The 24090-nt window shown below is 36.3% G+C and overlaps 1 protein-coding gene across 1 annotated transcript in view; it reads left to right on the forward strand.

The window, feature by feature from the left end:
* Positions 1–7839: 7839 nt before the first annotated feature.
* LOC131533861 (interferon-induced GTP-binding protein Mx2-like) overlaps positions 7840–24090 on the forward strand; it is a 34861-nt gene continuing 18610 nt past the window's right edge. Inside the window, exons 1-8 of the mRNA XM_058766287.1 lie at positions 7840–7974; positions 8090–8155; positions 8350–8461; positions 18362–18444; positions 18523–18661; positions 18752–18950; positions 19203–19281; positions 19439–19561. Of these exons, the coding sequence (XP_058622270.1) occupies positions 7840–7974; positions 8090–8155; positions 8350–8461; positions 18362–18444; positions 18523–18661; positions 18752–18950; positions 19203–19281; positions 19439–19561 (936 nt within the window). The remainder of the gene's footprint in view (positions 7975–8089; positions 8156–8349; positions 8462–18361; positions 18445–18522; positions 18662–18751; positions 18951–19202; positions 19282–19438; positions 19562–24090) is intronic.

The raw sequence follows: 24090 nt of genomic DNA on the forward strand, positions 1-24090 counted from the left end.
CACAGAGATTCTTGACTTCTATAATCAAACTAGTTTAAGTTCAGATGAGCTTTATTGTGATTCAACTATATAAATGTACCGAAATATTATCTAAACATCGATATCCCTTTTGAAAATTAACCATGGTTTTACTAAATAAATATCATGGTATTTGCAGAAAAGCTGCCATTACAGAAATGGTAACCTGCAAAAAAAAAGATGGTTACCACACTTTTACTATAGTAAAACCAACTTTAATTTTCGTAAGGGATATCATAGTTTATTATCATATTTATGTTTATATACTGTATAGCATACAGTAGTTTATATACATGCCTTGTACAACATTTAAAAGTGGCCTGTAAGGAGATATTTCATATTTCAACCAATATTTTACTCTGAATACTGGAAGATTTTAGTCTGACGATAGCCTGTTTGGAAAAGCCCAACTCAAAATATGTAGCTTTTTATATATGGCCGAGCAACATTTTAACTCATGAAGTTAAGAATAAAAGGCTACTGTCAGGAATTATATTAGTGGCTCTTCAAAAAGTCACTCCGAGAAGAGTCCTCGCTGTCCAGAGTGTGTCTTCACCCGTGTAGCGTGCCATCATCCAACACACAGAAAAAGAAAGTTGGCTAAATTCTATGATGAAGCTTGACATTTTGATGCCATTTTTCAGGGGCATCTACATGTTTATTTGGTTGATCTCAGATCATTAACATGCGCTCAGAGCGCTCAGTGTGAGGCGAGATCACATTACAGGAGAACCTGTCCCTCTCCTTACTTTCATACAGATTATATAGGCCTAATCAGAGAACATTTGTTTTCAATTTGAATTGGTTTATTTAAAAGTAGAGATGCTACAAAATTACATAATTATTTTTGACACAAATAATTGCACAGTGTTATAACATTTAAAAAGTTTTAGATATTGCACTAAATAATGATTTTTTTTTTTGTTAATAATTACTAAATTAAATTACTATATCTGATACTAAATTAAATTGTCTAAGCTTTCATTTTTGGTACACAATATTGTCGCTATCCATAATACATTTGCATTTAAAATTACTATATATTGTGACACAATTTATTGTTATACCCCTGCATTGTTTTGAATGTTAAACAATTGTATCAACATATGTAGCCTATATATTATATATCCCGCAATCCAACAGAGGATAAGAGGTAAAGAGAATGGATCAGTTTTTTATAAGGAAAGACTAACTACTTAAATGTTTAACCATGTCACTACTGATTTTTGAACTAAACAATCATGTTAACAACTTTACAGCACTTATTGTGAATTTCACTAACTTTGTAGTGGGGACACTTTGTGAAAACACCAATGCTTATGAGGATACTCGCCAGGACGACCATTTTGACATTATTTTGTGTGTATTTGGCCACTTAAGCGCAACAAGCTGTGTTTGTTTGTTCGCAGCGCGCGCTTTGGATGCGACTGCAGCGCACAGAAAAGCACCTCTGGAGCGCACGAGTACAGAAAGACTTAAACAGACGTGCAAATAATACATTTCTGTGACGATGCAACAATGACCGATTAGGCAATTGACAATTCTGTCAACTGTACCGAAACGCGAGCTAAAGTCTTGTATCGCAGATGTGAAGAGAAGGTCAAAGAGAGAAGACGCGGTGCAGCTGAATCACTCACGCTGTTTTCAAATGACTGGTTGTGTGAATTTATTTACTCATCTAATCTACACGCTATATTGAATAAATGTTTTGCAGGAATTTCCCTCATTTTAAAGTCGAAAGCTGCGGGAATATATGCGCAATCCCACACCGAAATTCAGGACCTGATTAAGCATAATTCTACTGTACATAGAATTGTGAAACATGACTTTTCCAAAACTTTCTGGCTTTATTTATTTTTCCAAAAGTTTACAGGCCTGGAAATTGCTCTTTTAAAATTCCATGACTTTTCCAGGTTTTTCATGACCGTATATGAACCCTGAATGTGACGATCGGGTGCGGTTATCTAAATCAAAATCAGGCAAAAATATAGGTGCGGGTGTTTGGCCATCTTTTCCAGGTACCGTTTTCTTGCGTCCGTTAGAAGTTTGTCTCTGTATAGTACATTTTGTTCTTTTAATCGACTTTTCAACATTGTTTTTCATGTGGTTGTTTTAAGTCTCGCCCGATGTGGCCTCACAATATGGCGGCGCCCTCTTGTTTACGTCCCAGAATGCACTGCGCAGTGACGTCGGTTGCCAAGCTCTATAGAGCCTGGGGCTCGGCGGCGATGACTGGTGGAGGAGTGATCCTGGGGCCGGCGGATTTGCTGCAGAGGATCCGAAAGTCTCAAGAATAGGTCACGTTGTTTGGATGAGGAAAAAATTGGGTCTGTGATATAATGGCAAAGGAGCGAACCGAACGCTGAAAGACTAGAGCTGATGGAGGTAAGACTGCTTTGATTATTTATAGGGGTTCTCTCTCGAGCTGATTGGATAGATGGTGTGATTGCTGATGATGAATTGGCTGCGTTAATTATCTGCGCATGCTCCTCCCGAAATTTGTTAATAAAACATCACTTTACTGCGCGTTGTTATTCTCCTCGTTATCTATAGCGGTTAATGAACTGGAAGTCTCAACCATTGGCTTACTTCCGCGTTGAAGAAAAAGGTGGACAGAATACAAAGAGACTTTATTAAAAACATAAGCGGCACAAAAATGACAGCGCGAAAATACAGGTATTATAGGTGGTTGGCAGGCATGTGCAGAAGGGGGCTTTGGGGCTCAAGCCCCTGCCCTTTTTCAAAATTATTCAAAAGTGGCCCTCTCAGACAAATAGCAATGATATTGTAGTCAATAAAACAAAATGCATTTGAATTATAATTAACATGACAATGTGCACATAAAGGTAACTAATCGCTCAAAAGTCAGAAAATTCCTGTTTATTTTTACATATCTGTCAATGAGGCGTTGCGTGCGTTTTGCTTGACCGACTGATATCAGTATGTTCAGAAACAGAGACTCTCGAGCCATATACAGTGGGAAAAATAATTATTTGATTCCCTGCTGATTTTGTAAGTTTGCTCACTTAAAAAACGAGAAGGGTTTATCATTTTTATGGTAGGTTTATTTTAACTGATAGAGACAGAATATCAAACACAAAATACAGAAAAAAAGCAGCATACAAACGTAAATAAAAAAGATTTAGTAAGTCAAATAAGTAGCCTATTTGATCCCCAACCAACCAGCAGGAATTTTGGCTCCCACAGATTGATTATGTGCACATGTGGAGCACAGATTAGTCCTGTCACAATACTACTAATTTCAGCTCGCTGTGTGTATTAAAGACTCCTGTCCATAGAATCTGTATCTTCCATTCCAACCGCTCCACTACCATGGGCAAGACCAAAGAGCTGTCAAAGGACATCAGGGACAAGATTGTAGATCTGCACAAGGCTGGAATGGGCTACAAGACCATCATCAAGAAGCTTGGTGAGAAGGAGACAACAGTTGCTGCGATTTATTCGGAAATGGAAGAAATGTAAAATAACCATCATTCGCCCTCAGTCTGGAGCTCCATGGAAGATCTCACCTCATGGGGTAAAGATGATTATGAGAAAGGTGAGGGATCAGCCCAGAACTACACGGAAGGAGCTTGTTAATGATCTCAAGGCAGTTGATTTAGAGAGGATCTGTAAAGAGGAGTGGACCAAAATCCCTCCTGAGATGTGTGCAAACCAGGTGACCAAATACAAGAAACGTCTGACCTCTGTGCTTGCCAACAAGGGTTTCTGCACCAAGTACTAAGTCTTGCTTGGGGATCAAATACTTATTTGACTTACTAAAAGGTAGGCTAAATCTTTTTTTTTAACATTTGTATGCTGCTATTTTTTTTCTGGATTTTTTTGTTTGATATTCTGTCTCTATCAGTTAAAATAAACATACCATAAAAATGATGAACCCTTTTTTTTTTTTTTTTTAAGTGGGCAAACTCACAAAATCAGCAGGGGATGAAATGATTATTTTCCCCACTGGTTCTTTCAGTGAATAGATCTACGGAAGGAAAAAAATAAACCACACAATATTTCAAACTTTTTTTTTTATCAATGATCAAAGTTAGTGTGTCGATTTAATTAAAAATCCATAGGCTATATTATACATTTTAGAATATTACATAATTCATCTATGCCCGTTTGTCATGTATAATACACCAACCAATCATGATCTGGTACATTTCATTGGACAATAATGTGAAGTGGAGCAGTCCTTTTCCGTTCTTATTCATAAATCGGTTGAAAATTACATGGGACAGACGAGCTTATTTGTGGAGCGATCAGGATCTGCGGTTTGTCTCATTTTATAAATCAAATTACATCGCTGAGAAAATGGATGCTAAATGACTACAAAAGCACGGCGTAAAACCGTGCAGCGCCAAAAGTCGCAATAATGGTAATCAGTATTCAATTCACTTACATTTATGTATGATGCACCGTTTCCTATTTCATGAAACTATCATAGTTAATGAAGCCCAAGTGCCACCTACAGACCTATTATGTGAAGTGTAGGCTGGCGAAATGGTGACATGAAAGGATTTTATTATATTACCATTTTTGATAAATATGCAGCATTATGAAAATGTATTATGCTCATCAAACCTGCATTTATTTGATAAAAAATACAGAAAAAACTGTAATATTGTGAAATATTATTAAAATTTAAAAGAATGTTTAATATATTTTAAAATATCATTCATTTCTGTGATCAACGCTACATTTTCAGCATCATTACTCCAGTCTTCAGTGCATGATCCTTCAGAAATCATTCTAATATTATGATTTATTACCAATATTGGAAACAGTTGTGCTGCTTATTTTTTTGTATTATTATTTATTTATTTATTATTATTTATTAAAAATTTTGGAACCCCTGATACTTTTTTGGGGTTCATTGATAAATAAAAAATAAAAAGAACAGCATTTATTCAAAATAGAGATGTTTTCTAACAATATCAATCTTTACGATCACTGTCTCTATCAATTTAGCAAATCTTTGCTGAATGAAAACTAGTTTCTTTCAACAAAAAAGAAAAAAAAAAACTGACCTCAAGCTTTTCAATGTATATTGTTACAAAAGTTATATTTTAAATCAATTTTAAACTTTTTATTTATCACAGAATCCTGAAAAAAGTATCACAGGTTTCCAATATTGATAATAAATCAGAATTGCATAAAATGTATTTTAAAGTATATTAAAAATTTGATCAAATAAATGCAGGCTTGATGACCATAAATGACTTCTTGCAAAAATATAAAATAGTAATGTATCCAAACTTTTGACCTATATATAGGCTTACGCTTATAGGTATAAATACCCTGTTTTTTGATCTGGTTTTATCTAAACAATTTTTTTAACAACAGAGGATTGAAAATTACACAATGTTAGTAAAAGTCAGTGACTGGGAGACTTGAATGTTTTATAAAGAATCTGTTATGTACATTTGAAAAACAGCCAGTGGCAGTTCTAGTGTTAAATCTGTGCACTTTCATTTTCATTTTACTGTGGGTGTGATAGACTACACTATAAATACAATCTGATAGAAAGGATCCTCTTCTGATTTCTCTTCAGCATCACTACAGACACCGGGTTTGGGTGGAGCGTATGACTACATTCTGAACTTTTATAGCGGCATTCAGAAAGAAGGATATCTATTCTCCACTTTTAACTTCGCTTTCATTCCCGCCCTTTTTGTTTTTCCAGAAAATGTCCAGGTCAAGGCGAGGAACATTTTCTATTCTCTTCTTCTAATTTAGATATAAACAGAATGATGAAGTAGAAAACATAGTTCTCAAAACAAAAGGTTAGTATTTTATTACTTAGGCCTATAACAAATTAATCTGGTTAATTAATATTGACAGATATTTTAAATACTTTCATAGGCCTAGTTTCTTGGTATGTGTATGTGTGAAGACACGACTGGTCTTCAAGGAACCCAAAAGAGCCCATGTTACACCTCTCCTTATCTCATTGCATTGGCTACCAATCGCAGCTCGCATCAAGTTCAAGACACTGATGCTTGCTTATAGAACAACTTTATGTATTCCCCAATTGTAAGTCGCTTTGGATAAAAGCATCTGCAAAATGACTAAATGTAAATGTAAATGTGTTCTGTGTTATTAAAAAAACATTAGAAATGTACATTAGGTTAATTCAAGTTAATTCATTTTGCACATTTCACATTAAAATTTATAGTTCTTTACTTTTTATTGCATAATAAAATGAAAAAATGTAATATAGAAATTCATTTGAAACAAATAAAAAGGTATATAGAGAAGGACATAAATGGAATAAATTGTAATATTGTGAATCAGGGACGTTTTAGAATAAAATGTACATTATTTTTATAGGCAGGAAATGAGGGGAGCGGTTCACAGTCATTTAGAGGAGAGCATTCGTCCATATATTGATCTAATCGACACTCTGCGGTCAGCTGGGATTCACAAGGACTTAGCATTACCGACTATCATAGTAATCGGAGACCAGAGTTCTGGGAAAAGCTCTGTGTTGGAAGCGCTGTCTGGAGTTCCATTACCAAGAGGGAGTGGTGAGGGCTGGTTTTAATCTCATTTGCTATTAGATACTGATATGAATGCTGATAATAGGAAAAATATTTCTTTAGTCAGCACATGCACTGGTGTTTTTGAATATGAAGCAATTGTCACATTTGACTGTAAATGTTCTACTAGTTGTTAACTAGTGCTGTCAATCGATTAAAAAAAATAATCGCGTTAATCACAGTCATGGACTGTGAGTAATCATGATTAATCGCAGATTTAAAATACTAGGATTTACCTGTAAATGTGTTGAAATAAAGAAATGCATGACAAACTAGTTTAAGGAAACAGAACCTTTCACACTTCTGCCAGGTATGAGACATAATCCTTATTATTCTTTTATCATTATTCTTTTGTTTTTATTCAGCCATTATCAGCCTTTAAACGGGCAATAAAATGTTTACCAAGCCACATCGCTTCAATCCCAGTATATATTTACCCAACTATTATCAAAAGTATTTCTAAATAAATACAACAAAACATTTTCTTGCTACCTTATGTGAAGTGTTATGACAAAATGCATTATAAAGAAGAATTGGACCTGTTCTACAGCTGCATTAGAGCTAACATGCTACATAAAACAATTTATGAGATTAATAGTACACTTTTACTCAGAACTCACTTCAAACCACCATCGAGTGTTTATAATAACTTCCTTTTGCGATCACGTGGAATTTGGTTGTTTACTGTTGTTAAAATATGCTATTTACAGCCTTTTATATTGCTGCACAAATTAGCATTTCAGTGTGATTACTGATCATAATTCTAATGCAAATAGAAGTGGTACTGCAACAAAAACTGCTCACTACTAACAGAACCATTGCAATGGGTTGAACTGGAATGTCCTAAGACTTTAATCACTTGAAATCTGCTATGGAGTTAATTCATTATTTACGTTTTCCCTTAAGAATTTTTTTGATGCAGCATTCTATATGTATATACAGTATGTGTGCTAGGGCTGTTTTTAAATATAAAAAAGAAAAAAAAAATCATTTATATATCAGAGTTGTTTGGGGTGGGGATATAAAAACATGATCTGCAGTGATCATGTTGCATTGTGGTCTATGGAGCAGTCTAAAGTGTACATGTGAAGCAGACTCCCTCTGTCAAAATAGCAGTGGGGATTGCCCCGAGGGGAAGTGCTTAGGGAAGTTCACAATTGTGTGTCTAAAAGCGAAGTGGAACGCAGCCCAGAGAGAGAAACATTGCATTCTCCTGGTAGCTCCGCAGTGGCCGTCGTGGACATGGCTTCCCCTTCCTGCTGTCACTAACATGAGGGACCCCACTGGAGATTCCTCCACAGAAGGATCTTCTACATGGGCAGAAGAGCAGGCACCCCCGTTTGGAGTTTCTTCAGTTGTGATTGTGGCCCCTGAGGCCAAAAGGCTGACTTCATGCACCCAAGAAGTCAGACACACTCTGAAATGCAACAGCTCCTTGCACCCAATGTATGCAATGTGTAATTGGTGATGCAAGATATTTCAGGACTGGTGCAACATGCATCACCCGTGGTGTGTCACAGGTTGAACCCACTATCCATGTTCATTTGAGTCAGTACTCGCATTCCTACAATTGCTGTTTGAAGCGGGTATGTCGGCATCCAGTATTAACATCTATATGGCTGCAATCTTAAGTTGAGACTTCATTAATGTTTCCTCGCTGGGTACACATCATCTACTCCTCAAAGGAGTGAGGAGACTATGACAGCATCATGGGCTGCTCTTAAAGGAGGTCTTTTATCAGAATGCAGACACATGGTCATCTCCCTGCACATTTTCATAGGCCGTACTCACCAACCTGACATCAGCTGACATCAGTTCTGTCCCAGGAGAAAAAGTCATACTGGAACCATTCCTCATGACATTGTGGGACGAATGTCCCATTTCCGACCTCAGTGCATTCTAGTCAGTCACACCACAAGATGGCGCCATAACTCAGCAAGAACATTTCATGTTCTGCCAATTGTGGCAAAATCATGCATGTAATCGATGTTCAGTCTGTCCCAAAATCAGTATATTGCCATTAGTTATTTAAAACTATCTACTTCTACTACTATCTCAACTTCTGTTCTGTCACTTATCTGATCTGATGCAACTTTGTTATTCATTTATTTATTTGCCAGTTTTCAGCCTAAAAAAGTAACACAATGCCTCTTTTGCAAATTCTCTTCACCACATCAATACAGAAGACTTCTTGAATGTATCCAGTGTTTTTCTTTTTATAAAATAAGCCATTTTCACCTAATATCAGGGAATTTATGTGTTAATAAAGTTATGTGATAATAAATAGTTTTCTTTTGGAACAGTGAGAAATAAACCATTCTGTCAGGTTGCTTTGATTAGGTAAAAAAATGGCTCAGCATATAATTTCTACAACACATATCAGACTGTAGATGATGTTGTACAAATTACAAGATATTTGGCCAAGATGCATCCTTGGCCAACAGCAAATTATGCATTTGCGTTGGCATTAGGGTAGTTGACAAATAGGCAGAAAAATGCATATTATATAAATATTTATGCAGTTTTTTTCCCCATGACTTGGACAATTTCAAGACAAAAATTGACAACAAGACAAATTTTGCTGTCATCTGTTCAGAACTGTTGAAAATGATACCATTTTAAGTTGAGTGATATTTGTATCTCCCCTATTGCAATACTCAACTGTTTTTTTTTAAGATGATTTGAGATAAAAAAAAATGTGGTTCTTTTATGTGTGTCACGCCATAGGAAATTACGTCACACTAAAGGACAGAAATGGTAGTTATTAAATTATTTATATTTAATTTTGAACGTCAAAGGAGAAAGTTTATTTATTTATTTTTTTGCACTTTATTTATTAATTTTTCAAACATGTTTAGACAAAAAAAATTCAAACAATTATACAATTATGTATTTTCTTTCCCCACCCTGTTCCACAACCTTAAATTAACAGAAAGTGAAAAAATAGTCACTCCAATAGTCTTTCTGTGTAGATATATAAGAATGACATAAGTAAGTATATTAAAGTCAGATGGCCTTTTTGAAACTTTAGTTCTATTAATTAGAAGGTAGGGTCTTCATCTTTTCAAAATATGTAATCATAGGTTTCCAAATTTTATAAAATGTTTGGATGGATCCTTTTTTGACATATTTTATTTTTTCTAGTTTTAAATATAATATCAAATCACAAATCCACATTGAAGTTTTTGGTAGATTTATTTGATAAGACTAAGGCGTGCACAGGTGGTTGATCCATCTACTCTTTTTAGGGCATCATCATTTCATCAATTACAGAGTCTATATCCTTGGTCCATTTTTCTTTAATTTTTTTCAATTGAGGTATTGCTTGCAGACACAATTATATTGTATAATGCAGAAATTTGACCTTTAGGGGTTACAGGAATCTGTAAAATTTTATCCATTAGGTAGGGGGTAGGTTAGGAAAGGTGGAACTTTGAGATTGAATAAAATGTCGGACTTGAAAATAACGGAACAGGTTAGATTGTGCTAGCTGACATTTCTGTAAAAGGTCGTTGAAATTAGCGAAAGTGTTATCAATGTAAAAATCACTGCATTTAGCCAATCCAGTACTCTGCCATTGCACGTAGGTGTAGTCTATTTTACCAGCGGGAATAGAGGTTGTTACTGAGAGGGCTTAACAAGGAGAAGTCCTTAAGTTTGTACGTTTGTCTAAATTGAGACAATATTTTAAGTGTTGAACTTACGACTGGGTTTGAGGTATACTGATAAGGGGAGAAGGGTAGTTTCATTGTTATTAAGGCGGGAAGTGATGTAGAAATACCAGTATCTGCTTCTGCCTTTCTCTGGGAAATTATGACTTTTGAAGATTTGCTGCCCAGCAATATCCCATAAAATTAGGTAAAGCTAAACCTCCTTGAAATCGCTGTCTTTCCAAAAGGTCTTTATTAATTCTTGGGTTCTTCCCTTTCCATAAAAATGATGTTATAAGCTTATTTAATGTACGAAAAAAGGCTTTTGGGATAAAAACTGGGAAGGACTGGAATAAGTAATCCGTCTTTCGGATGAGACGTTAAACCAAGGTCCTGACTCTCTGTGGTCATTAAAAATCCCATGACACCCATCGTAAAGAGTAGGGGCGTAACCCCGGTGTCCTGGCCATATTCCCTCCACTGGCCGTTGTCAATCATGGCTTCCCAATAAACCCCATCCACTTGATTGGCTCTATATCTCTCTCCTCTCCACCTCCTCTCCACCTGTCCTGTGGCTGCCGTCGCATCATCCAAGTGGATGCTGCACACTGGTGGTGGTTGAGGAGAGAGCCCCCCCACACGATTGTAAAGCGCTTTGGGTGTATTGCAATACACAATAAAGCGCTATATAAATGCCTCATTCATTCATTCATTCATTCATTCAAGTATAAAAATTTAGGTAGGACATTCATTTTAATACACTTTACCTGCTAAAGACAGGTATAATGTGTCCCATCTTTGTAGATCAGTTTTAATTTTATTTATAAGGGGTAAAAAGTTATTTTTATATAGGCCTGAAAAAGTTTGAGTAATATGTACTCCTAAGTATTTAAAGCCGGATTAAGAGATATGAAATGGGAGGGATGAAGTTTTAATTTGTAGAGCCATAGGATTAATGGGAAAGCATACACTTTTAGAAAAATGCAATTCATATCCTGAGAAACTGCCAAAGGCAGAAAGATTTTGCACTATTTTGGGGACATTTTCAACTGGGTTTGAAATATATAACAACAGGTCGTCTGCATATAAAGAAACTCTATGTTCTATACCCATCCTATCAATGCCCTTTATGGACTGTAGAGATTTAAGCATTATAGAAAGAGGTTCTATCGCTAATGCGAAAAGAAGGGGACTTAAAGGGCATCCTTGTCTTGTGCCTCTTAGTATTGGGAAAAATTGTGAGCGTACTTTGTTTGTTATAACAGAGACTTTACGGGTAGAATAAAGCAATTGAATCCAATTTATATATTTCGGGCCAAAGCCAAACCTTTTCAATATTAAAAATAAATAGCCCCACTCAACTCTATCAAATGCTTTTTCTGCATCCAGGGAAACCACAACCTCTACGAGTAACGACCTTTGACAAAACCCATCCGATCCGGAGAAATAATTTCTGGTAAGAGAGAATCAATTCTGAAAGCTAAAATTTTGGCAAGTATTTTAACATCGACATTTAAAGGAACACTCCACTTTTTTTGGAAATAGGCTCATTCTCCAACTCCCTCAGAGTTAATAAGTTGAGTTTTACCGTTTTTGAATCCATTCAGCCGATCTCCGGATCTGGCGATAGCACTAGCATAACAGCATAGATCATTGAATCCTATTAGACCAGTAGCATCGCGTTCAAAAATGACCAAAGAGTTTCGATAGTTTTCCTATTTAAAACTTGACTCTTCTGTAGTTATATCGTGTACTAAGACCGGTGGAAAATGAAAAGTTGCGATTTTCTAGGCTGATATGATTAGAACTACTCTCATTCCGGCGTAATAATCAAGGAACTTTGCTGCCGTAACATGGCGCAGCAGGCGCAGTGATACGCAGCGCCTGAAAGCAGTCCCCAGCCAGGTAAACCAGTTATAATATTGCCGGGACTACTTTCAGGCGCCGCGCACATCACTGCGCCTGCTACGCCATGTTACGCAGCAAAGTTCCTGATTATTACACCAGAATGAGAGTATAGTTCTAGCCAAATCGGACTAGAAAATCGCAACTTTTCATTTTCCGCCGTCTTAGTACACGATATAACTACAGAAGAGTCAAGTTTTAAATAGGAAAACTATCAAACTCTTGGTCATTTTTGAACGCGATGCTACTGGTCTAATAGGATTCAATGATCTATGCTAAGCTATGCTAAAAGTGCTATCGCCAGACCCGGAGATCGGCTGAATGGATTCAAAACGGTAAACTCAACTTATTAACTCTGGGGAGTTGGAGAATGAGCCTATTTCCAAAAAGTGGAGTGTTCCTTTAACAATGAAATTGGTCTATAAGAACTACACAGGGATGGGTCTTTTCCTGGTATTAAAATAAGTGTTATAAATGCCTCTGTAAGGGTTTGTGGTAATTTTACATTTTCTAAAGAATTTTCAAACATTTTCAATAGGAGTGGAGCTATTTTGTGCGCAAAGGCTTTTTAAAATTCTACGGGATATCCGTCTGGACCAGGGGTTTTGCTACTTTGCATTGCATTTATTGAGTCTATGACCTCTTAATAGGCTGTTCTAAATTTTTCTTTTTGCTCCAAATTAATTTTCGGAATGTTTAAACCATCTAGAAACATTAACATATTTGAGGTATCTTCTGGAAACTCAGAAGAGTACAAATTAGAGTAATATTCTTTGAAGGTGTCATTAATTTCCTTGGGGTCCATTGTTAGTTGTTGTGATCTGTTTCGAATCTGTGGAATTAGTCTAGAAGCTGACTGACATTTTATCTGATGTGCTAGTAATCGGCTTGCTTTTTCCCCATGTTCATAAAAATTCCCTTTAGCCATAACAAGTACTGTTGAGTCCTTTCAATTGAAAGTTGATCATATTGCGCTTCAAGTTCCACTCTCTTTTTGAATAACTCTTCTGAAGGAGTTAATGAGACGTGGTTATCTATTTTTGCTGTGGAATCAATGAGTTGTTGTAATTTTGCATTCTTTAGTTTGTTGGTATATGAAGAATAAGCTATGATTTCACCTCTGATGACTACTTTAAATGTTTCCCATAAAGTCGATGGTGATACCTCTTCAAATGTGTTTGTAGCCAAAAAATTATCAATTGCTGTTGATGTACATGTTTGGAATTTTTTGTCTGCCAACAGAGTTGGATTCAATCTCCAAGTGGGGCGTTGGTTACTGCAGAGAGTAAATCGTAAATCTAAAAGTAGTGGGGCGTGATCCGATATTATAATGGCAGAGTATTGAGTAGTATTCTAATGAAGGAAGTAGTGTTTTATCAATATAGAAATAATCTATTCTAGAGTAAGATGAATGAACATGAGAGAAATAGGAAAATTCTCTTTTTTGTGGAAATAAAAATCTCCATGGATCCAAACATCCTGTTTGTGCCATAAAAGTTGAGAGAGCTAAAGATAATTTAGATTGTGGCATTGGTTTTGGATTTGAACGATCTAATTTTGAGTTAACAACACAATTTAAATCTCCGCCAAAAATTTATTTGTATGTACAGGTGCATCTCAATGAATTAGAATGTCGTGGAAAAGTTCATTTATTTCAGTAATTTAGCTCAAATTGTGAAACTCGTGTATTAAATAAATTCAATGCACACAGACTGAAGTAGTTTAAGTCTTTGGTTCTTTTAATCGTGATGATTTAGGCTCACATTTAACAAAAACCCACCAATTCTCAACAAATTAGAATACTTCATAAGACCAATAAAAAAAAACATTTTTAGTGAATTGTTGGCCTTCTGGAAAGTATGTTCATTTACTGTATATGTACTCAATACTTGGTTCCTTTTGCTTTAATTACTGCTTAAATTTGGCGTGGCATGGAGGTGATCAGTTTGTGGCACTGCTGAGGTGGTATGGAAGCCCAGGTTTCTTTGACAGTGGCCTTCAGCTCATCTGCATTGTTGGGTCTGGTGTCTCTCATCTTCCTCTTGACAAATTCTCCCTCTGATTCTCTATGGGGTTCAGGTCAGGCAAGTTTGCTGGCCAGTCAAGCACACCAACACCATGGTCATTTAACCAGCTTTTGGTACCTTTGGCAGTGTGGGCAGGTGCCAAGTCCTGCTGGAAAATGAAATCAGCGTCTCCATAAAGCTTGTCAGCAGAAGAAAGCATGAAGTGCTCTAAAATTTCCTGGTAGATGGCTGCGTTGACTCTGGACATCAGAAAACACAGTGGACCAACACCAGCAGATGACATGGCAGCCCAAATCATCACAGACTGTGGAAACTTCACACTGGACTTCAAGCAACATGGATTCTGTGCCTCTCCACTCTTCCTCCAGACTCTGGGACCTTGATTTCCAAATGAAATGCAAAATTTACTTTCATCTGAAAAGAGGACTTTGGACCACTGAGCAACAGCCCAGTTATTTTTCTCCACAGCCCAGGTAAGACGCTTCTGATGTTGTCTTTGCTTCAGAAGTGGCTTGGTAGCCCTTTTCCTGAAGACGTCTGAGCGTGGTGACTCTTGATGCACTGACTCCAGCTTCAGTTCACTCCTTGTGAAGCTCTCACAAGTGTTTGAATCAGCTTTGCTTGACAGTATTCTCAAGCTTGCAGTCATCCCTGTTGCTTGTGCACCTTTTCCTACCCAAATTCTTCCTTCCAGTCAACTTTGCATTTAATATGCTTTGATACAGCACTCTGTAAACAACCACACCTTTCAGTAATGACCCTCTGTGACTTACCCTCTTTGTGGAGGGCGTCAGTGTTCGTCTTCTGGATCATTGCCAAGTCAGCAGTCTTCTCCATTATTGTGGTTTCAAAGAACAAGAGATACCGGAATTTATACTGTAGGGATGGTCATTTATTGAAACTCAAATGTAAATATTCTAATATTTTGAGATACAGATTTTTGACTTTCATGAGCTGTAAGCTCTAATCATCAAAATTAAAACAAAAACAAAACTTTTGAAATGTTTTACTTTACATGCAATGGATCTAAAATATATTAACGTTTCACTTTTTGAAATAACTTACAAGAAAAAATGAACTTTTTCACAACATTCTAATTTATTGAGATGCACCTGTATTTAAATCTGGTAGATGTGAGATGACTTTATGAATGAAGTTAACATCGTTCCAATTTGGGGCATAAACACATACCAGGACAACAGGGATTTGAAACAGATATCCAGTCACGATAACAAAGTGTCCTTGGGGATCAGAAACACATTTAGATGCATTAAACTGGACTTTCTTATGAATTATAATTGTTGCTCCTCTTGTTTTACTGTTGAAATAGGAATGAAAAATCTGTCCAACCCATGGTTTTCTAAGTCTTACCTGATCTGCTATTTGAAAATGCATTTTCTTGCAGAAACGCTATATCCGAAAATTACGTTCCAGGTAATAAAACAAATAAAAGACCCTCCTTCTTTCTTAAACATGTCACACATCAGTCAGTACTTTTATAAGAATAGATGAATGAAAGAAAGACCATATTTCCACAGGTACAAGTGAGTGATGTTAAAAAAAAAAAAAAAAAAAGGCCCCCACAATGTCCCACCCTCTCTCTCAATCAAGCACAAGAAACATTGACCTCTTCCTATATTTGTCTCAAGAACGGAGGCAAATGGTAGGTCCCCATACACGTACCCCCAGTAATCCCTCAAATTACTCAGAACCGTTCCTATCAACGGGGGTATCCCAATCCACTATAACATTTTCTACATCCAGAATTTTTTTACAGAAGTTTACTTTTTACTCCTTGGAGTATCAATACACAGTCATTAAATTTTGTGTTTGTTTGTTTGTTTGTTTTCCAAAACAACAAGTATTTTTCAGACAAGGAAGAACATTAATATTTGAAGCAAGAATTAAATAAAACAAATGCCTTAAAGATACCTATATCTTTTACAAGTCATCCTCGTAGATAGCGGGTAATGTTCTCCACTTAAAGATAAGTTTAGATATTCCGGTTGTCCTTAGGCATTGACCCGTTGGTCGTAGAACTGTTTCGCCTCCTCAGGTGAATTGAATATGAAAGTTTGTTCTTCGACTGTCACTCTCAAGCGAGCTGGGTAAAGCAGCTGGAATCGTATTCCTTTTTGGTAAAGTGATTGCTTTATGCCGTTGAACAAAGCGCGTTTCTTTGACAGGGCTGCGCTGAGATCCGGATATATTCTGACTGCGTTCCCCTTGTACTGGATCTCATGACTCCTAGACCATCGGAGTAGCCTCTCTTTGTCTTGGAACCGGTGGAAGCAAACCACAAATGGACGTGATTTTCGGCCATCTGTCGGTTTTTGACCGGGGGATCAGTGAGCTCTCTCCAGTATTGGTGGTTCGTAGAAGACTTCTGCTCCCGTCACCTCCTTTCAGCATTTCGGAAATGAACTTAATGGGATCTTGATTATTTTCACTTCCTTCTGGATTATTAACAATCCTCAAGTTGGATCTGCGGGATCTGTTTTCCAGGTCTTCGATGCGGTCAAGCAAGGATGAGTTTTGGGTTTACAGAGTTTTGATAACTTTTTCTGCTGCTATCAGCTTTTCAAAGTTTTCCCCAACTCGGGATTCCATCGACACCAAACGGCCTTGAAAGTCATCTACCGTTTCTCGTAATGCATCTATCGAACTTTGCAAATGACCAATAAATTCTTGAATCAAACCACGAATGTCTTCTCTGATACTATTTCTTTGTTTTGTTAGTTCAGAAACAAATTTTTCCAATGGATACAGGTTCAATAGTCTCAGTTGCGGATTGTTTCTCTGCATTAGATGAGGTAGCCATGGCTGCTAATTTACCCGCTATGCTAGCGGTTGATCTCGTGGTCGGCGGAGCTGAAGTGTGAGCTTGCTTTTGTTTAGAGTTGCTCATAGTTCTGCGACGTCTTAAGTAACTATTACTGTGATTGTTGATCTTATGTGTCTTATAAATTTTGAAATTTAAAGGATGGATCGGGAGCCCCCGTTCTCTAGCTGTTCACTCCTTCATTGTTATACTGGAAGTCGAGAAAGTTTATTTTGATACAAACAATATCAACATGTTTTTTAAACAAAAAAAATAATAATTTTCATCAACAAAATTCAGTCTCTTAGTCAATCAGTATGTTACTGAAACTCTTCTGCGTGGATCCCTGTTACTTTTCTCTATATATTTCCATGTCCTCTCTCTTCCACTAATTTCTCTCCCTCAATTCTTTCTGTCTCAAAAACAAAGCATCACATTTTATTCTTATTTTCGTGACACTTTATAACAGTACAAGTTTTCTGTAAAAAACATCAGAAAATAATTGAATGTAATTATTGCATTTAAGAACACTGAAAATGATCAAAAAAGAATAAAAAGTAGTTGAATAAATCTTATTTAATTATTTAAAATGCTTTTTAAAAGAGACCTTGTCCTCTGGTGCGACATCTTTGTCCTGTGGTGTGACAGTGCAGGCGTGACACCTGTAACGTAACACTTTTGTAGTGGTTCCAAAAAAGGTAAATATTTGAACAGTTCTGAGACAAAATTGACCATGTGCACATGTCATGGGCTTGACAGGGGGCTTCAGTAACATGACCATGAATGGGGTCCTTCAACTAATTAAAGTTTTCTCTGGAATTGGCTGATTTAAAATCAGGATATGGTGTCACACCAGAGGATATGGTGTCACACCAGAGGACATGGTTTTCAGAGACAAAATGTATCAAGTTCCTACGCTTTCAGAAATATATGGATGAAAAAAATGATTGCCATTTACTAAAATAGACACTTGTACAATTATGCCAGAGGTATTTATTAACATTTTTATGCTTTTCTTTTTCATTTATAAAAGTTGTAATTTATTGAACCATGCTTGGGACAGTCACACCATAGGACAATTTTGAGATTTAGCTCAAAATGTAAAAAAAAAATCTAATGACACTGCAGCTTTTATAACAACAGGTCCACGTAGGACAAATAAATGTTTAACCATTTACCGTATTTTAAATAACGACAATATTAATTATATTCATTTTTATCTTGTGGGACAGTGAAAATGCCATGTCATGTCAACAACCCATTATTGCTGCATCACTCACACTCCAAGATTCATGAACTAATTCTACAAATGCTTGAATTTCTTATTGCTCAGCTAAGCTTCTCTGTATAAAATTGACCAATGCATTCAGGTTGAGAAACATAGTTAAGGTGTATGTGACCTCACACTGATCGATCTACCTGGAATTGCCAGAGTCCCAGTAAATGGACAACCACAAGATATTGGAAGCCAGGTAGGTTGTATAATCTGATTTTGTAAGCCACATTCAGTACCACTTATTCAGTTTTAAAAATGTCTTCATATTTTGTAGATCAAACGTATGATCATGAAATATACTGAGAAGCAAGAGACAATAAACATGGTAATGTGCCCATGCAACACTGATATTGCAACAACAGAAGCATTAAAAATGGCTCAAGAAGTAGATCCTGATGGCAAAAGAACTGTTGGTAATGCAGCACATAATCCACAATACCTAAAATGAACACCTGTGTCAGCAAATTCCCATTTTACTAAATAACTGTTTTTCATTCTCACAGCCATTTTGACCAAGCCAGACCTCATAGATAAAGGAACAGAAAAGAGAATTTTGAGAATTGTCAGCAATGAAGTGATTCCTCTCCGCAAAGGTTACATTATGGTGAAGTGTAGAGGACAACAGCAGATCGATGATAACATTTCTCTAGAGGAGTCAGCACATATGGAGAGAGACTTCTTCCAAAACCATGAACATTTCAGGTTATAACATCAAAAGAATATAATGTTACTTTGTGTTCCCTAAAATTTGTGTCATTAAGACTTGATTTATTATGTTTAAATCATGTTACTTTGTTTTCACATTCCAACAGTTTTCTATCATGGTAGTATACTGAAGTTACAAAAATATGCGCCTCACTTTGGCCATCAGAAGTGCTATTATATATTTTTTTGTAATGTTCACCATGGCCAAAGCACAGTTTTCGTTTGATTAAAATATCTGGTTATCTACAGTTGCCTCTTGCAAGAGGAAAAAGCAACTATCAAAAGTCTTGCTGTCAAACTGTCTCAGCATCTGGTCGATCATATCAAAGTAAGTTTCTAAACGTCTTACTCTAAAGACCTATTCATATAAATTTTTTACTACATCTATTGAGTGTATTCACATTTTATATGCATTGTGTGAAAAATTGAAGAAGTGTTGTGTACCAAATTTTGCGTGTGTGTGTGTGTGTGTGTGTGTGTGTCAGAAATCACTGCCACAGCTCAACGAACAGATAAAAAAGAAGTTGTGGGATCTGAGGAATGAGCTGAAGGAGTGCGAGGCTGGACCGCCACAGGACCCTAGGGGAGCCAAAAAATTCCTCATTCAAGTAAGAACTTTAAGAACTGAATTCTCTTCTGCTGAAGATCAACAGATTCAAAACATGAAGAATTTAAATGCATTTACACAGCAAGAAGAAAACATCTTGCTATATCAGTACAAATTAAAGTTGTGAAATTAGTGTATATAGTCTAAATACAGGTATAGAGAAGCTCGACCATGTAGTCCATGTCACATGTAGTCATTTTAAAAGTTTTATCATTTGATTCTAAGGGCTTATGTAATTACATTATTTATATATATATATATATATATATATATATATATATATATATATATATATATATATATATATATATATATATTAGTGTTGTCAAACGATTAATGGCGATTAATCGCATCCAAAATCAAAGTTTTTGTTTACATAATATATGTATGTGTGCTGTGTTTATTACGTATATATATACATGCATGTATATATTTCAGAAAAATATGTTATGTTTACTTTATATATTAAATATATTTATTTATAATATAAATTATATGAATATAAATATAGATGTAAATACATGCAAATATTTTCTAAATATATTCTGTATGTGTGTGTATTTATCTATACATAATAAATATACACAGAACACACACATATTATGCAAAGAAAAACTTTTATTTTGATGTGATTAATCGCCATTAATCGCTTGACAGCACTAATATATATATTCATTTAAACTAAATGCTTCATTATAATTGTTAAACAAAAATTGCTCATGTGTAATGAATTAACAGTATAATAATTATATAAATTATATAAAATAATTCTGATAAATCAGTGTTAAAAACCATACGATTCTGAGGTCCTCGGGGGTAAGGGCTCAAATGTAAAAAAAAGGGCATCTATATACAAAGTAATTCCAGTTTAACAATTACTATTGTAAAACTATATATACAGTGGACTGAAACCCTGCGATGGGAGGTTGTCCAGATGAAGGCCAAAGGAATGACCCTTTCTGCCAGCGCAAGAAAAGTTGGTCATTCCAAATCTATGATTCGTAAAATATTGCAGGTTTACAATGACACAAATTCATTCAAGTCCCCCAAAAAGGCTGGTCATCCACGTAAAATAAATGCACGAGAAGGAAGGATAATGTGGAGACTCTCAATGGGCAATCGGTTCAACACTGCAGCTGGAATTGCTCGCCAGTTCAGTGCTAAACAGGGTAAGGATCTGTCTCGGCACGTTTAAGAGAAGTCGGACTGAAAGCCCACTCTGCAGTGACCAAGCCTCTCATCAGCAGAAAGAATCAAAAGACTAGACTAACCTTTGCTGAGGAGCATGTTGTGTGGACAGAGGAGAACTGGTCCAAAGTTTACTTTAGTGATGAGAGCAAGTTTAATTTATTTGGGTCTGATGGGAAACATTTTGTTTGGCATCAAATTGGAGGAAAGACTGAAGCCCAAGTGTGTAAAGAATTCAGTGAAAGGTGGTGGAGGAAGTGTCATGGTTGGGGGATGTTTTCTGCAGCAGGAGTTGGGCCTCTTATACAGATACATGGCAGGGTAAATGCAAATGTTTATCAGAACCTCCTTAAGCAACATGCAGTTCTTTTCCTGCAAGCACATCCCAATCAGCCTGCAATTTTCATGCAGGACAATGACCCCTATCACACAGCAAAATGGGTAAAGCAGTTCCTTGAAGCTAAATAATGAAATGGCCGTCACAGGGTCCTGATCTAAAACAAACCTGATATGGCACCAGCAATGTATGTTTCATAATTCATTATTTTTCTTATAATTTATATTGTTGCGGCACCTCTTGGTTTTTTAAAATCCACGCAGTCTGCTCTAATTGGTCAGCCTAGTTGTGCAAGTAGTCCATTCTGACTAAAATAATAATTTTGATGAAATATTTGGGTATTAAATTTAGGTTTAAAATATAATGCAAGTAATAGTACTTTTGTGAAAGCAGCATCTGAAGCTGGGCATAAATACAAGTATCATTTACAAGATACAGAAATCACAGAAACGCATATTACTGTATGTTTCTATGGAATGTGTGTGTTCTTCCTACTTCTTACTCATTAACATTTAGCCTGTTCTTATGTTTTTATTTATTATCAGTTTTAAATTATTGAAACATCTACTTTAAAACTATGGACAATAAGTTGTTTTTGTTGTATATTTATATTTTAAAACATTTTGCACAATGTATAGCGCTGACGACACGCTCTTTTTTTTTACAGCCTTCTTGCCTTCAGTGCCACATTTCATTAATTTCCAATGCTAGGGGGGCATTAATAACTAAAAACTCTCAGGACTTTTGAGCAGTGTTGATATTCTTCACCAATACAGCTGTATCCACAGAATCTGCTCTTTTAAATTTGGTAATTTTTACCACTTTTCCACTTGGACCCTGATGATTAGGCTGCTGCTTATTATATTTACAGTTTTGTCTTGTTTGTATGTTTACAGTTCTTTTTAGTTGCTTTGGCGCAATTTTCACAAGCAATTGGTACATTTTCAAAACTCTTACTACTAATATCACAACAGATCATCAAAAGTGCACTTTTTTTCAAACATTTCAGCATATTTTCAATTGTGTTAGTACAATACACACAATCACAAAATATCCTTTTCACTACAAAAAATAAGTGTTTCATCTATATAAATGTTTCATTCACAGTAACTGCCTTTCATAAAGCTATTACTATCAAACTTTTAATTTGCATGACTTCACATTCAGTTTAATACATTTGTCTGTTATTTAATCTAGCTCATGTTAATGGTTAATCAGTGAATCATTTGCTGCATCAATAGATATAGATTCGATAGATATATAGTTTCTATAGAATGTGATTGCAATTTAGGGATAACCAAATGCAATGAATTATTTTTACACTAAAAGTGATTTGTCTAAGATGATAACCACTATTTTGTAAGTGTGTGTGTGTTGTTCAGGTAAACCCTAGTTTATGGGGACAAAATGTCCTCACAAAGATGACAATATCTGAAATCATTGTCTTTTTTTGGGTCCAATGAGAATTTTTTTTATTTTCGTAAGGGTAGGTTTAGGAGTAGGGTTAGTGTAGGGAGAGACAGTATAAAATCCATTACTCCTATGGAATGTCACCACCGTCACGAATCCGGTTCGTAGTCTGCCGTCCACTCGCCATCAGAGGTCGCTCTTCCATCATATTGACTCTCACGCCACACAGACTGTTACATGTCACTCCGGACTACAGTTACCATTAGTGCTGGGCGGTATGACCAAAAATTTATATCACGGTATTTTTCAAAATTATACCGGTTTCACGGTATATGACGGTATTTATTTATTTTTTTTCATGCATGACCGGGTGTTAACCACATTTTCTACTGATTGAGGGAGGAAAAACTGCAGTAGATTGACTTAGAATGTCCTATTTTACTGTCATGATGAGCGAATATTGTAGAAAAATTCCACACTAAATAGTGACTAAACACGATTCATTAATACATGTTAACCAGGAGTCACTCTCATTTATAATCGTGACATCGTCTGATAAAATCAACATGCATCTAACGTTACACTAAAGAGTGGCTATGCGGTAGTTTTGACTATTACTTTTCTGTCTCATGCAGCGCACTGCCTGCGTCTGAGTAACAAACTAAAAAATAAACCAAAAAAAGTGCATAGCCGAACTATGCTCATATTTATAATCCCAAACAGTCAGTTAGCGGCAAGTGCTTGGAAATGCTGTTTTGTACTCATTTATTGGCGAATCTGCTGCGGTACGGCCAGCTGAATGCGGTGCTTCTCTGCCGCTCACTGCACAGAACAGACGCAGAGAGAGGTGACACTGCGCCGAGAGTCAGATCTCGCGCTCGCGGGGCAGCACTGGTGACATCTTCCAACTGAACCATAGCTAAGGTTTATCCAAAAATGTCGCTAGGTTTGTCAGTTTGTATGTTCTATGGAAAAAAGCCGCTAAAAGGGTCTGAAAGTTGCTAAATATAGTGCTAAAGTCACGCTCGTGCCTGTGAGATGCGGGAGCTGATGGCAGCGGGCGGTGGATGAGTTCTTCTGTCATCACGTTCTACTAGTTCTACAGCATCAGAACTCTCACGCTTAGTAACACATACAGCTGTGTTCTTGCCACAATGCAATAGTGAAAAGAGACCCCTCTCAAACAGTGTCGCGTTCTGAACGTTATTTAAATGACACCGGTATTGCGGTATTTTAAAAATTCATATCATAAGAAAAATAAACACCGGTATTCGGTATGAACCGGTATACCGCCCAGCACTAGTTCCCATCATCTATTGCACTGACACAGCTGAATGTACTGATCACAAAGCTGTCACCAATCACACGCTCACCTGAGAGCTATTACACACACTATATAATACCTACTCAGTTCCTGTTCAGATCGCCGAGTATTGTCTAGCGTTTATCACTCTCCTAGTGTTAGCTACTTTACCAAGCCATTTCGTGTTTATTTTCTGTTTAGTCTTGTTGTGAACTTTTCTCTTCTACGAAGCAGAGACCAGGAGACGTTGGGATATCTTTCATCCAGAAGTTACTCTTTATTGAGAACTCGC

The sequence above is a fragment of the Onychostoma macrolepis genome, chromosome 25, assembly GCF_012432095.1.
Source record: "Onychostoma macrolepis isolate SWU-2019 chromosome 25, ASM1243209v1, whole genome shotgun sequence".
NCBI lineage: Eukaryota > Metazoa > Chordata > Actinopteri > Cypriniformes > Cyprinidae > Onychostoma > Onychostoma macrolepis.